The sequence below is a fragment of the Paracoccidioides brasiliensis genome (assembly GCF_000150735.1).
Source record: "Paracoccidioides brasiliensis Pb18 unplaced genomic scaffold supercont2.1, whole genome shotgun sequence".
NCBI classification, from domain to species: Eukaryota; Fungi; Ascomycota; class Eurotiomycetes; order Onygenales; family Ajellomycetaceae; genus Paracoccidioides; species Paracoccidioides brasiliensis.
In genome coordinates, this window is record NW_011371358.1 from 802,355 (window position 1) to 818,000 (window position 15,646).

The 15,646-nt window shown below is 45.1% G+C and overlaps 4 protein-coding genes across 4 annotated transcripts; 1 reads left to right on the forward strand and 3 right to left on the reverse strand.

The window, feature by feature from the left end:
- Positions 1-51: 51 nt before the first annotated feature.
- Positions 52-1,927, reverse strand: PADG_00237 (uncharacterized protein; the record flags this gene model as incomplete). The annotated part of the gene is made up of 2 exons (XM_010757962.1): positions 52-1,381; positions 1,476-1,927. The coding sequence occupies 2 exons, from the start codon at positions 1,925-1,927 to the stop codon at positions 52-54; spliced, it is 1,782 nt and encodes a 593-aa protein (XP_010756264.1).
- Positions 1,928-4,057: 2,130 nt separating this feature from the next.
- Positions 4,058-5,731, forward strand: PADG_00239 (snoRNA-binding rRNA-processing protein ENP1; the record flags this gene model as incomplete). Its single annotated transcript, XM_010757449.1, has 2 exons — positions 4,058-4,426; positions 4,523-5,731. 2 exons carry the CDS (start codon positions 4,058-4,060, stop codon positions 5,729-5,731), a joined length of 1,578 nt encoding a protein of 525 aa, XP_010755751.1.
- Positions 5,732-6,397: 666 nt separating this feature from the next.
- PADG_00240 (uncharacterized protein) lies at positions 6,398-7,230 on the reverse strand (the record flags this gene model as incomplete). The annotated part of the gene is made up of 2 exons (XM_010757963.1): positions 6,398-6,979; positions 7,186-7,230. 2 exons carry the CDS (start codon positions 7,228-7,230, stop codon positions 6,398-6,400), a joined length of 627 nt encoding a protein of 208 aa, XP_010756265.1.
- A 1,572-nt stretch (positions 7,231-8,802) lies between these two features.
- PADG_00241 (transcriptional activator hacA) lies at positions 8,803-10,194 on the reverse strand (the record flags this gene model as incomplete). Its single annotated transcript, XM_010757964.1, has 2 exons — positions 8,803-9,883; positions 9,971-10,194. 2 exons carry the CDS (start codon positions 10,192-10,194, stop codon positions 8,803-8,805), a joined length of 1,305 nt encoding a protein of 434 aa, XP_010756266.1.
- Positions 10,195-15,646: the final 5,452 nt, after the last annotated feature.

Sequence of the window (15,646 nt, forward strand, 5' to 3'; positions counted from 1 at the left end):
TTATAAATACAGGTATATATGACTCGCTTTGCTTAAGCCAATCACTCCAGCTTACAACCCCATTTCCACATCTTCCGAAGCCGCAGTTTCACCAGCCACAGGCCCGTTCTGCGGAGTACCAATACTGACACCCACACTCGTTCCATCATCCATGAGAACCCCCGCAACACCAGCAGCACCCCCACCTGCACCAATTCCCACATTCACAGCAGCCGCCGCCGCCGCAGCCGTAGCAGTGGGCGAACCACCGCCCCATCCCCTAAACGACGCCTCAACCTCATCCACAATATCAGCCACCACATCCTCAACGATCTGTTCATCGTACCTCTCTCCAAACCCCTTAATCACCACACCCTGTCTCCCGTCTTCCTCTTCAGTTGACTTGGGTGGCCCCACCCACCACGGCCCTTCAAACCTCACCTCCACAGACCCGCCCCCATGGCAGCTAGCAACAGGGAAATATCCAATCATTCCATCGTCTGCATTCTCCCTCTCGCCCACGCCCATGTTATTGCTAGCCTGCGTAGCTCTCGATGCAGGTGGTAAGAAAGCAAACAGATCCTTAAAGGGTGTTCCCATTTTCACGCCGTTTTTGTAAATTGTGATGTATGAGCCTGGTAGTGTGCGGAGAGAAGGGTCTTCGGCGTTTGTTGGGGAGGGAGCGCCGTAGGTTGGCGTCTCTTTAAGGTTGAAGGCGTAGTCGCGCAGATGCTTGGATGGGAAGATGTGAGATTGTTGATAGAGAAAGTCAGATTTGAGGTGGAATGGGATGCGGTCGCGGATTAGGTTTTGGGCTGGGGGGAGAATCTTGGGGTTTGCGCTGTTAGCCGTGTGTGCAGTGCCGTCACCATCAACGGCCGGGTCGTAGGAACCTTCCACGATCTTTCTATGCAGCCATAGCGGTGGAAGAGTGATGAGCATGCCAATGACGTCCCCCTCATTTATTGCTTCATCCTTTGGAAAGAAATATTCACATCGCATGCGGTTAACTACTTCTCCATTGACATCACGGATGCCATAGCCATAACAGTCGACTCCAACATTGACGTCGAGATCTGCCTCACGACGCGCAAAACCAAGCCGGATATTACCCCGCGGCGAGCCGCTGGGTTGCTGCTCTGCTCCCTTTACAATTCCGCTAATTACACGAGCTTCGTAGTAATAGGAGCCCTCGCGGGCACAGACATTGGCACGCGCAGAGTGCCAGGGTTCGTTTGTAGTTACAGCAAGGCCATCTTTGGTGAATGATATAGCGACCGGCGAATCTTCGAAGCTGAAACGCGAATGGTAAGGGGGAACGTCGGTTTGGCGGTACTTTATGTGTGGGAAAGATGGGTCCATTGCGGCGTAGGTGTAGCGGAAACCGTTCCTGTTGCTGAGCCTGGAAAAAAAATAATAAAATGAATCCATGTCAGTTTTAGAGCGGTTCATGGAATTTCAGGGGACCGCTGGACGGCGGGCGCAATGAATCGTACTTATCAGCAATTTCATAGAACTTCCATGACTGGTTAAGAATAGACGAGTGCTTTTCACAGGCAAAATTCATCTGGCGGGGTCGTGGGTGTAGAACGTCCGTTGGCCGCGGATCCGCCAGATAAATGGGCATGATCATTTTGAGCTCAGAAGACGGAATTGCAGAGTTGGAGGACGAGGAGGTGGGCTTCTTTTCACGAGGAACCGGTGCAGGTACATCTGCTGTCGCTTCGGTGTTGCCTTTGGCCTCGCGCTTTTTGCGACTGTCACGTTTGTTTCTTTTTGAGCGGCCATTCTGCGCAGGCGGATCATTGGTCATATTTGTAAATGAGACCTTGAGAGGATGAGCCGCTTGGTTTGAATCAACGGGGTTGTTGAGGGTGGAGGAAGGATTTGTGATGGGAGATGCAGTAGTCGGGGAGTCATTGGAAGTCTGGGGCAACGAAGAAGACATGGCGAGATAGTGTTATAGAGCGCTATTTTGCAAACGGGGTATATTTTTGGGGCAAATTTTTCGTCTGTAAAAATGGAATTGTCTATCAGCAAATCGCATCTCAACCAAGAACAAGACATGAAATCTGCCAACAACAAAAAAAATATAAATAAAAATAAATAAAAACAAACAAAAAAAATATATACCAACCTGAGGAAGAGACGTTACTCCCGTCAGTGGCTTTTCAATCTACGGTGTCTGCAGAGCTAGAGAGGCCCAGGAGAGCAAACTACAAGAGAGGCACCGTAAATAGCAGCATCAGTTGCTTCATGGGCAAATATATTGTACAGGGGTGGGCGTTCCAGCCCAATCCGCCTAATGATGAGTCCTAGCCTTCCTAATTACAGAACTAGAATTTCAGATCCAGCCGCAACGCAATACCCTATGCCCAATTCAAGTTGGTATACTGGCAGGATCAGACGTGGGTCGAGGCGAAGTGGGGCCGCAGTCGATTGACGGTGGATCCAGAGCACCTCAATTCCCGCACACACAAGGTCTACGGAAGGCAGTGACAGATTCAGTTGTCAGACATGTATGGGATTCTATGTCGCAGGAGCTGCACGACCGTGAAGGCTCGGCGCAGGTTCAAGCCGAGTTGCTGCGATGCTGGCTAACTGTCACACTGCAGCAGTTAGATATTGACCAAAAGGAGTGAATGTGTAGACCAAGTTTGGAACAACCCAAATCAACTTGAACCAGACTGGGGATCTCACATGTAGGCTTTTTCACGCAGCACGAATGCCGGTACTTCTGCTCACCAGCACAGCGAACGAGGCTCCAAACAGTCTTGCCTGCTCAAACTGCCCTTAATCTCCTCTGACCGCTGGTGTGTGAGGATAGGAAGAGGCACTGCTACTGGTGGCAGGGGAATGACCATGTAAATCTGTTGTTTAGGTGTGACTGTGTGAAGTAGAACTTGTACATACGCATCATACAATGGGAGGAGACGATGAAGAGCAGCGTCCGACGTCCGGAAATTGAACGAGGAGACCGCTGAATGCGCTAGTCTCAAATAGGAACCCTTAGAGCTGCTGCCCCAGTAGGGCTGAAGCTGGCTGCAACCTAACAATGAACTTATGTATCATCATTAGACATGTCAAGTTCAAAAATGGTATGCCATGGTATGCTTGAAGAAATAAAGCGTACTAAATGTAACTAACTAGAATAATCACCCAGAAATTTTTCAGAACATTTCCACTTTGCTTCTGTAGACTAACTCGAGGAAACGGATTCTGGCTTCCCACAAATAAACACCTAATGAGATAGCGCTAACAAAGAAGAAAAATCTAAATCGATCAGAAATCTCCCTTTCACCAAGATGGCAGACTGGGGACATGGAGTATTCTTGGTCTTAGTGAAGCCAAGACAAACAATGATTGACTCGCCCTACCACTGCTTGAGTGCAGTGAAATCAACACGCAAAATGGCAACCCTGGAGGGTGTACTTTCGGCTCTGGCCCAAGGGAGAAAAAAAAAAGGTTTACGTAGCAGAAACCGCCCGGTGCATTTCAAACATTCTGTCGTCATGTCAAAGTTATATTTCTACTGGTGGGGACTTGACATTTGACTTGTCTAGGATATCCTGCCAGGAAACTAGGAAAGCTTTTGAAGTTGGCGGCAAGGAAAGGTCAGCTTGAATATTTAGCAGACTAGTGTTTTCAAACCTGTTTTCAATCAACTAGTTGACTTGACTGAGGCAGATCAACTGAAAAGAAGGATTGAATAATCTTTAAGCGCCGGCTTCGCGGCTAATAACCAATAGTACGTATTTCCTAAACTCGGCGCTTGGCTGTGCGCTCGGACCACACTTTAACTTCTGTCACGTGATATATATGTCCCACAATTTCGGCAAAAAATCTACATAAACTTTAGCAGAACTGATGAGACAATTTGTCTTGACAACATACGCTTTATCTGTATGTGTCTTTCTTTTTATGCCCCGGTATTTCTTTCTGGCTGAATTCGGGGCACCATTCTGTTACAGTTAAACCGGCCTACGAACCCTTTGGACAAACAAACACCAAAATAAAACCAAAGATTATAGGGACATCGAAAGATTAAGGATTGAACGAGAAACCGCGTAACGGAAATATGCCAAAGGCTAACGGCCCCTTGCGGGCCTCCGCGACAGAACGCAAACATATGCCCCTCGCTGATGACATCCTTTCAACCGGCCACTTGCGCACAAAGTCAGGCAAGCGAAAATCCCGATCAGACGAAAAAGATGGAGACGATTATCTCGGCTCAAAGACAACCAAGAAGATCCTGCAAATTAGCCAGGATCTTGCGGAGGAAGATGCTGCAGAATCCCGTGCTACTATAGCTGCTTCCGAGTTGAAGACAAACACAGCTTTTGATTTTGGGTCCCGATTTGGCCCAGAGGAAGACGAGAGAGAAGATGATGGGGATCAATATGGGGAAGACGAGTGGGCTGACGTCGAAGAAGAAGTTGAAGAAGCGGTATGCATCCGAACATGAGAGATATTCCATATCCCCGAGTTAAACTCCGTTTATAATTAATTTTCTTATTTTGGTTCGTCTTTTGCCTATATTCAGGAAGTTGATCCCAATGACCTTGACATGTTCCATAAATTCGTCCCCCGCGGTGAAGAGGATCCGATATTCAACCCCCGCAATCCGGATGATCAAGAGCAAGGACAAGGCACAAACCTGGCAGATATGATTCTCGAGAAAATAGCAGCGTATGAGGCTCGACAGGGGGACCAGCCTCAAATTATTGGAGGCGGTGAAATGGAAAACGCTGTTGAGCTCCCTGCAAAAGCCGTAGAGGTCTATCAAAAGGTATGTACAAAGCATCCCCCTCCAAAAAAAAAAAATACTGAAATAATTCTTAACGAATGGCTTAGGGTCGGCTTCCTCCTCTCCCGCTACAAATCTGGGCCCCTTCCCAAACCATTCAAGATCCTCCCAACCCTACCACAATGGCAAACGCTCCTCGAAATCACCCAACCAGGAAACTGGACCCCAAACGCCATTTACGCCGGCACCCGCATCTTCATCTCCTCGAAACCTGCCGTCGCCCAAGAATACATAAACACCGTCCTCCTCGACCGCGTCCGCGACGACATCCACGAAACCAAAAAACTACACGTGCACATCTACAACGCCCTGAAAAAGGCCCTTTACAAACCCTCCTGTTTCTTCAAGGGCTTCCTCTTCCCCCTCGTCCAATCGGGAACCTGCACACTGCGCGAAGCCCACATAATTTCCAGCGTCATCACCCGCGTCTCGATACCAGTTTTGCACTCCGCTGCCGCCCTCCTGCGCCTCTGCGACATGGCTGCGGAGAAGACCGCATCCGCCCTCTCCTCCGAAGGCACAGGTGCCCTAAACGTGTTCATCCGCGTCTTTCTCGAGAAGAAATACGCACTTCCATATAAAGTCATCGATGCTCTCGTGTTTCATTTCCTCCGTTTCCGCGCTACAGATCCTCTCCCACAGGATGGCAGCGGTACGGGCGCCGATACGGCTACGACGGATGCTTCTGCGGCAAAGAATTATAAATTGCCTGTCCTGTGGCATCAGTCGCTACTAGTCTTTGCGCAGCGATATCGGAATGACATCACGGAAGACCAGCGCGAGGCGTTGCTGGATCTGCTGCTGGTGAGGGGTCATAAGGACATTGGTCCGGAGGTGCGGAGGGAGTTGTTGGCTGGGAGGGGGAGGGGGATTGTGTTACTTAAGGGTGAGGGTGGTGAGACACTGGGGAATGGAGGCGATGATACTATGGATGTGGAAATGTGAGATGGAAATATATAACGCATTATTCATATTTTTTTTTTAATGTCAGATTTTCAGCGATTCATGTTCCTGCATCTCTACCAGAGAGTTATGCGGATGAATTTCCTTTTGACAAAAGCTACATTTCTAGCACACCCTTACCTCCGTCATGGCATTATGTAGATGAGGCACTAACCCTACCAACTGCCGGTTTCTGTTTATGACTTCACTTTCAAAAGATAATGAAATTACAATGCTCCATTCTCCCATACCATATTTTTAACAGACTTCTAGTTCGTATTAACAGATCGTATAAATTGTTTCATATTTCCCAGATTCAACACATCATAACTCCAAATAGTCAGCTTAAGAAACAGAGATTGGAGACATCGGGAAATAATAGAGAAAGGAACAAAGATGTAAACAGGTTCGTTAACGTATATCGTAAGTAGAGGTCCGGAATCGGTGGTCTAAATATGACGGTGATGATGGGGTATATGAAGGAGTGTAACATGGCGGAGAGCTGCGAGAAAGATAGCAGGAGGGGTTCAAGGGATGGAGTTTCGCGACACTCGAACCAGGAGGATCACGTATCGTGTATGTGACAGTGTGGATATGGAGGTTGAAATGTGTGAGTCCAAGAATACCTCCAACAGAGAAGCACGGGAATTTTAAAATGCAAAATTTCATTCACGCCCTCAGCGCCCTTAACCGCGCATCCAGCCCATCCTCTTCCTTTTGCTTCCCCGCCCCTTCCCGGACCCCCACCTCGCCCTCCGGGGCTGCATTCGCCTCCAAATGCTCCCGCATATCCACACCGGCTTCATCTGCCAACTTCTGCATCAGCCTATCAACCTCCTCCTTACCCTCACCGCCCAAACTCTGCTCTTGCACCCCCTGCGACACATCCCTAATGGCACTACTGGCAATCTTGAAATCTTGACTCCTCTCCAAAAACGAATTCGCTGTGGCCAACACCCGTTCCAGATTTATAGTGCGTGACGCGCCCTCGAGAGCTTTGGAAGCATATGCGAGTGAACGAGCACGTTCCCGCGTGCTGTATGCTGCTTTCAGGTCGTTGACGAGCACCTCGGCTTCGGCAGCTTCGGAGCGCAGGGAGACGTAGCGATGGTGCTCGCGCACGGCGGACTGGGAGTGGATTTGCGCGATTTGGAATTCACGATTTTTCATCGCGCGGGACGCTTTGGCTTCTTCTGACAGACGGGTTTTGTTGGCTTTTTCGGCTTCTTTGCGGGAACGGGAGGCGAGCATCTGGTGACCCCGCACATGAGGTTAGTATTGGGTTACTTTGCAAGGTTTGGAGGTTGCAAGTTAGAATGAAACTCTGAGGAGGGTGAAGGAAAATATGGGACGGGAGAGGAACGGTATATGGTGTGTTTGGGAATAATCGGACCGATCAACTGGGGACTTGAGGAATGTGGGGTTGGTGGGGGTGGAAACGGGAGATGGCATCGTACCTTGACCTCCATCAGGGCCTTCATTAGGGGATCTACCGCAGGCATATTGGCGGTGTGTGTCCTGCTCTTTTTGTATGAATAATGTAGATAACAAGAAGCGGAGAGAGATATTCGAGGATGTTGAAGATATGAGAGTTCGGCGTAGGCAACCAACCAACCACTGACGTTTGTTCGCTGACGTTTGTTCGCTGACGGGCTGAGAGGGAGGCTTAGATAACATATTTGTCATTCTATTTTAGAGGTTCAGCATACAAACTACTCCGTATTCGGACTAGATTGCGAAGTTAATCTAGTCTTCGGACGAACAACTGAAGACAACATCCAGTTTACAGTCTTGAATTTCAAACAGAAAAAGAAAAAGAAAAAGAAAAGAAAGGAAAGGAGGAGAGAAGAAAAGGAATGAAAATAAATAGGCCATCTGATAAGCCAAAGCAATATTAATACACACCACAGGGGAAAACAATATACCAATTAATATATTCACCATGTAAAACAGTTAGTATGTATTCCACTATTTTTATTACATCATTTTTTATACCGAATTTTTTCTCTGAATATAGGCAATAATAACTTGGCTTTGGTAAATCAATGTAGAAATATGTATCTTAATAAGTATCTCCTACGAAATAGAAATAATAAACTACACAAAAAAGGGATAATTACTCCTCATAAGCTCATTTGAGCATTGTCTTCGAGTCATCACGCCTCCACAAAGCCGAAGCCTCAAAACTTGACCAACGATGGAATATCCAAAAGCGGCCTTCCACCTTCCATGCGGGCTCTCCCGTTAATCGCCATCGGCGTGGGATCCGTAACACCAAAGGCCTGGGCCGAACGTTATCGATGATATGCTGTTGGGCGATGATGACAATGACTGTTCTGCCGGGTAATCAGCCCAACCAGAGCTTGACGAAGATTTCTGAGAGGGAACAAGGTTGCATAGGAAATCACTCTTATCGACTTGACTTGGGCCGGGGTCATAATCGGTACAACTACGCAACATGTTTCCCGTGGTTTATGAATGGCTAACTTTGATGGTGGTTATTTGGAGGCGCGCGCATGGGGAGTACTTCGTTTCAGGCGATTTGCGGGTCTGGTTTTAACACAGGGGGGCCCTTCTCCTCTGTTATTCTGCTCATACATAATACCACGCGTTTCTCCACTAAATAACATCCATGGATATTTTTATGATTTATTCTCAGCAAGGTGAACATTCTCTGATGGTGGATGCCCCAGCGTTTTCATCGACTATGAAATGCTTTACTTGTCATCAAATAGGCTCCGTCTTTGCATAAATTATGATAGATCCGGGAAAATCTTAAGGCAGTACTAAAATTAAGCCAAAACATTTTTTGATCCGTTTTAAGAATTAGATAGCCCGGCAACCTAAGGTAGGGCTCCTGGGGCTACATTACAAAATGTGAAAAGCACAAGCCATATAACAAGATAGGATTTTTTAAAAAAATAGTACCTTAAAATGAACAAATATACAACGAAGAGACAAAAAAAAATGAAGAACCAGAAAACTCCATCACCTCCTGCCTTGCCTCCCTGTCCAACTCCTTGACGTTGAGCGATTTGCTAGAGCGAAAGATTGCTAGATCCAAGCATGACGCACTACGAGACAACCGAGTCTTGCTCTCGAGTGTTCTGTGCTACGATAGCAATGACGTGGACGATAGACATCAATAGGTCTTCCCTCAACGCCTCCTCGTTGGATCTGTCAATACAATCAATTGCCCAGATCATGGTTAATAGCATCTTCCAATCCTGACAACCGCTGTAGCCCGGCAACACCGCCCCAACCGACTCCGGCTCACTGGAAGCCAACGACTCACCCCTAGCCACTAGCTGCAATGCCTTGCTCGTCGCATCTCGAAGTGGACGCGCCAAAGCTGGGCTGCACGCAAGAAGCCGGGTGAGAAGTTGGATCCGAAAAACCGGACGTCGCGGAGGAAGAGTGGTCATCGAGGCTGTCAAGGTCGACAGGGTCGGCGTCGAAATCAACCAGAGAATCAAAGGCAAGTGTTGCTGAATCTCCGCCGGAGAGAACGTCAAAGGAGAGCCTTGTTTCAAGGAGCGAAAGATCGACGTCATCGGACGGATTACCGTAGAATAGGCGGTGAAAGTCATCGTCAGAAAGAGGTGCTGGATGATTGACAGCAGGGCGACTTGAAAGGCCTGATCGCGAGTCAAAGAGGGGTTGAGAGAGGCTTGGGGATCCTTCAAGGATCCCTCCAACTGACACTGCAGGTCGCACAACATCGCTGCAGGATGTTGTGTCAGGTCGGAGGAATCTGTGAGGTCCAAGTCCTTCAGGCTGGGAGAGTAGGCAGAGAGGGATGGAGTGGGGAATGGGATCTTGTCGAGGGACATTTCGTCACGTTCCTTCTTGAAGAGGATGGGGACAAGAGTGGGTGAATCTGTTCCAGAGACGGACTGCGGGCTGGAGCCTCTCGAAGTCCGGATTTCAGCGGAGAGCTGGGCGACTTGTTGGCTGAGGCGGTTGTTTTCGGCTTCCATCTGGGCGAGTCGACGCAGGAGGAGCTCGTTTTGTTGCTCCATCTGCAACTTTTCGCCCTCCAGTTTCTCGACCTCTAGTCGCTTTCGTTCACGAGAGGTCTGGGCCGCTGCGCGGTTCCTGAGAACACGTTCGATGCGACGCTGTTCCTTTTCATCTTCCGTCTTTGCTCGTTTTCTACCCGTCCATGTTAGAAAATGGAATCCGAAAGAAGAAGAAAAATACAATGTACGAATTTTTTTTCTAAAGCCAATATGTATGTACCTTGGTGGGAGATTCGTCTTTGGGGTGGGTAATTCCTGGCCCCACGATTTTCTCTTCTTTACCGGTTTCTTCTCTTCAGGCTTTGGCGTCTCTGTCTTGACCTTGTCGGTAGCTGATGTGTCGAAAATGAGAGTGGTCTCGGCCGGGGAGATGGTCAACTGGGGTGGCTCCGGTGCAGGTGTGGGAGACATAGAGCCCAGGGAGGAGAATGGAGTAGAGGTCATGATCTCAGAAATCTCTTGGGAAACTCTTCGGGCTAACTATACTATCGTCTCGATGTTTTATCACGGCAACAATAGAGTCGTGTACTCAATTAGCGGAGGATAGAGACAGGAGCCAGGTTGATGGTTGAAGAGTCGCGGGAGCTGTGGCGAAGAAGAGTGGATGTTAGGGGCCACGGTGGCATGATCACAGTTGAACAGGACAGCCAATCATGACCCAAAAAAAAAGGGTCTACGGAACAATACTCTGATCAAGAGGACAGGTTGTTCTTTTCTGCAAGGGAAAAGCTGGCTTTGGTTGTTTGTCTGGGGACGAAGATCTGAGGTGGGAGACTCGGGGCATTTTAAAAAGGACACCGTGGTCCAAACCTTGGAAAGGGGGACCGTTAATTATGTCAGCCACTCCAGCCGCACCAAGATCAAACTTTTCCCGTGACGCCGCCTGCTCCAGCCAATCAGAACCTGCAGAGCCTGGCCCAGCCATTACCCGCAAGCCCAACGGTTGGGTTCGACCCAGGATTTCAAGGGGCTGAATCATGTTTCGGGCAACAAGTGATCCATCTGCAGGACCACAACATGCTCCGCCCCCCGCCTGAGATGTAGTTTCCAATTTTATATATATCAAGGTCGGTACATGTACCACTCATTAGGTTACTCCACTCACTACAGCAGAGGTACTGATACATGTTGTCCACATGCAAAGCATTCAAAGGTTCCGTCCGCTAGTTGCAGCCCCAGTCCCCCTTCCCAAGGTGGATCCTTCCCACCATCCCACGGGCTTTGTAGTGCGGCGTAGTAGTAGTTATTGTTGTTGTTTACAATCCTGGCTTTGGTTTCCTATATTACTACGGAGTACATATGGAGGACCGAGTCTCCATAGTCCAACCCACCCAGTTCATGCTCTTAATTCTAATTATGTCAAGAAAAAGAAAAAGAGAAAAAGAAAGAAAAAGAAACAATCTCGCGGCTCGCCTGAAGATTTAGCAAGATCCATCTCGTGCAGGCCTGGGGAGTTTCCACTTCACAACCCCCCCCCCCCCCCCCCCCTTTTCTCCAAACCCTAGTCCTTGATAATTTCCCCTTCTACCCTTTCTGTTGGTGGGACGCCCTTATTCAGAAAGCGGTAATGAAGCAAACCCACATGAACAACCTCAAATCTTACTTTAATATATAGCTAACACATTCTTCGCTGCTGACATGCCAGCCACGTCTCCGTTCTGTTCGGGGGTCAGCAGAATAATTGAAATGAAGCGTTCGGGTTTATTAAGCAACTTGCATGCAAAGCACAATTCATATATATTTGCTCCATTTATTTGGGTTCCTTTATTCTTTGTCTTCCATGCTTCCTATTTTAATGGTTTAAAAAGAGTTTTGTGGGAATCAAAAGAGTTAAGAAAGTCGATGGTTGTGCTTGTTAGTTAGTGACGGTAGTTAGTTAACTTCTCATATGTGACAAAGGACTTCATTAACTAGAGTTGCAACAGGTTCAAGGTTTCGCTATTAACTTAACTGTTAATGGTTGGAGCCAAAATGTGGAGTTGCCCAAGCTCACATCATCGTCAAACGCCCAGTTAAAAATCTCTTGAGAGACATTTACTGTGGGTCTTGTTACTAAGTTACTTGGCTTTAGGCTCTCGTAAGCTTAAAAAAAAGTTTCGATCTTATTTGTTCGTCTGCTTTTTGTCCTACGGTCTGGCAACTGAGAGATGTCAATATCTCTATTTTTTATGCAACCATGAGATACCAGACTTGGGTTCAAATACCGGCCTGACAAGGTTAAATATCTTCTCTTCCGAAAGGAAATGTCGTCTTCATTCAGTTTCCTCAGCCTGTGGTCCAACGGCAGCCGTTAAAATTTTTACGGGATCATGAAGTTCTACCTGCTGAACTTTCAAAGTAAGGCTTATCAGTGACCCCTTAATTTACATAGACAAAACATCATTAACCTACTGAAGATTTGGTTTGTGTTCATCATCTTCCTCACCTTTTCTACTAAATCCCTCCCCTTCTCGAGGAACCATGGAATGCTGCTGTGTTCATATCCTACAGATTTGTCTTGGATGTATTCGGACACTCTCATCTATTCAATACGTAAATCATATGGTAAAAGTTACTTCTGCATATATATCCCTTGAATATATATACTTTTGTTCATGTAAGATCATTGTACTAATCCTGCCTCTCCCTTGTCCTTTCGACAAAGGTAAGTTCCGCTGTTGCTGCAGCTATGGACTCGAACGAGGCAATACAAACAGAGTTACATGGGCTAACTCTGGAAGTTAAACAGCCGTGACATGTTCAACCTTGTAGACAAAATACCATACGGGGCTCTCAATGCTTTCTATATTTAGATACATAAATATGTATTGCCGGGCCCTCAAGATAAATGGAAAATGTAGTCACAAACAATCGAAAAGCACAAGAGGAGTTTAAAGATGGTGTGTGCAGACAGACGTTCTAGATCTTGCGGTGGGTGGCAGAGGCTGCTGGCTCGCGGTTGACCGCTTTGGGGTTAGTTCGGTTGCATCAAGATTAACTATTAATTGTTCCCCGTGCACCCACACCTGATGTGGGTGCGCCCTAGCGTAATGATAAAAACAGTGTAATGATAAAAATATGGATAATTAGAACTTCAAAAATTAATATCTCATCACCATGCTGCTAATTTATGATAATTAATTTATCTATATCATCTGTAGTAGCTGTATTATTCACGAGATGTTTATATATATTATTAACCTCTTGTTGAGTTGGATTTGTGGTATTTTTCTTCAAGCTCTTTCAAAATGTTTGACTTTTTTATAATATTCTTTTTCTGCTTCCTCCTCTTTACATTGTGCAATCTTTCTATTTGCATTTCTGACAGTGAGTATACCTCCTACTTGAACCTGCTGATGTGTATTTTTAATGCTGTGATATTTGATTACAAGATAGTAACTCTTAATCTCACTCTCTCTTATAGCATTGAGTTCTGTCTGAACAAGACTATCTTAGAAAATCTTGTTCAATTGATTGTTCAGATGAGATGATTTGAAATCAAGTGTATTCTTCATATCTGATATTGTCTTCTTTGTCACTTGAATATGATGTTGTAGCTTCTCAATTGTCTTGAATGAGAATAGCTGTGATGAAGTAGTATCTAAACAATTTAATTGTGATGAAAAGAAGTCTTCTTCATATATTTGCAACTTAGAGTAGTCAGAGACCTTTAAATCTAGCTTAAGCAGTATAGATTATAAGTTGAATGAGATAATGCCACAATTTATAAAGTCAGTCTGAATAGTAGAAGATTGAAAAGTCTTTTTGCAGACATCAATTAGATTCTGTAGAAATTGATATTTTTCATACTGCTCATATCTGTATTACACAGCTTGATTAACTGTCTTTGAATGATAGTACTTATACTGCTAAAAAGACACATCATCTAGAGATTGCAATATATGAGTTGAATGTGAAGAGAATTCATATAGAATAATTTTATGAAGATTGCAGTATTGTAAAAATTCTTCAATGAGATGAGATTCATAATTGTTAAAAAGCAGCAATTGATGACTGTCTTGCTGATGTTTTTTAAAGATCTTATTAAAGTGCTGAATTCATGCAAAGTCAATCTCATTATTGATATAATCAGTATTTGATGTCATAATTGTATATTCATCTGATAGATTACTTTATGTATATCAATCTTCAAATTAAATTTTGAATTTCAAGAAGATGAAGAAATTCAATATCTCATCATCTGCAGAAACACACTCAATCACAGTGATCAATCTTTGAGAATATGATGAAGTTATAATTGAATTAAAGTCTTTAAAAGCAGTAATAACTTATTTTCCATGTTCTTGATTTTCTTGAAAGCTAATTTTATCAAAGTTGTAGATATCATAGATTTGAAATATGTACTTTTGAAGTAAGATTTTCAAACAGTCAAATCATATCTTGATGTAGCTAATATTCTCAACAGTAATTCTTTTCAGATTCATTGTCTTCTGCTTAACTCTTTTATACTCATTCAAGCTTTGTATATATTGATAGATTCACATCTTGCTGATCACAAATGAGAAGGTTGAAGAATCAGTATAATGATGTTTGAAAATGAGATTCATATTATTTTGAATCTGCTCTGCAGTCAGTGAGCAATTATTTCTGTTCATATGAGCTATTCACTCTTTTAACACATTCTCCTGACTCTTGCTAAGCTTCTTGTTCAGTGCAGTCTTTGCATTGCATGTTTTTCTTCCATTGATTCTTGCTCAAAGACATTGATAAGAAATGTTAAATTTGCATACCAGAGGTAGGATTTTCTGTTTTCAATTGTCATTATAGACTTCAATGGTACTCTGAATATGTTTTTCAAGATCATCTATTTTATTGGTCATGGTGGTGGTGATATATTATTATTTGAAGATTGATTAATGAAGAAGTTGATATTTTTATTGTTACACTGTTTTTATCATTACACTGTGGCGCACCCACACCTCATGTGGGTGCGCGGAGGCACGATTAATTAACTACGGAATCTTGGAGTTTCAATCCATCGCCTGTTCCTAGAAGTTCATCCGCCGTTGCACACATTTCTGCCTTGAATATACGGTTCATTAAGTGTGAAAGCCGAGATTTCTAGCCTATTTTGAAAGCTCCCAGCATCTGCAAAGCACAGGTGCAGTCAGGCCTACAACCCCGTCACAATTGAATCCCGGTATTTCCTATGCTGTCAGTCCCTGGCAGACCCGGTACAGACGCAATCGCAACTGCGACAACTAGTCCAGAATGAAGAGAAGAAGACAGTCTCTGGCAAGAAACCACACACAGCAGGTCGTGGTTTTATTTCTGTAAGTCGGACAAGGCATCTTTTCCCCAACCAATTATTTTTTATTTTATTTTATTTATTTCCTTTTGTCGTTGCAACACTGTTGAATTTGACGACTTATAGTTAACTAGTTAGTTAACAGGTTGGTGAACTTACCGGGCACAAGCTCCACGCAAAGCCTCCTCGAAAGCCAAACCCAATGTCCAGCGGGATTAGAGGTTTCTCCAGTAGTATTAATTAGATTTGAGACTACAAACGCTGGCAAATACCAAACCTTGTTCTAAATGTCTCTATGGGGGTCATTGACTCATTTGACTCAGTTGACCTTGCTTAGCTTGGGACTCACTAGCAACTTTAACTGATTGATTGTTAAGGTACGGAGAACTCCGTAGTCATTTCCGCCTTCAAGCGCCCTCGTCTATTTCAAAGCTTGAGCAAAAGCTGCCGGGGAAGGCTGTCTAGTCTAAGATGGGCCCTTTATATATATATATATATATATTTATTTATATTTATTTTTGGTTTTGTTTTGAGCGGACCCTGACCCTTTCATTCCTATATCCCCGTACTCCCTTGGATTGCAGCTTATCTTTGTTGAACTTCCACATCCCTTTAGAGAAGCTGAAGAAGATTTTGTTTGTTCGTCTG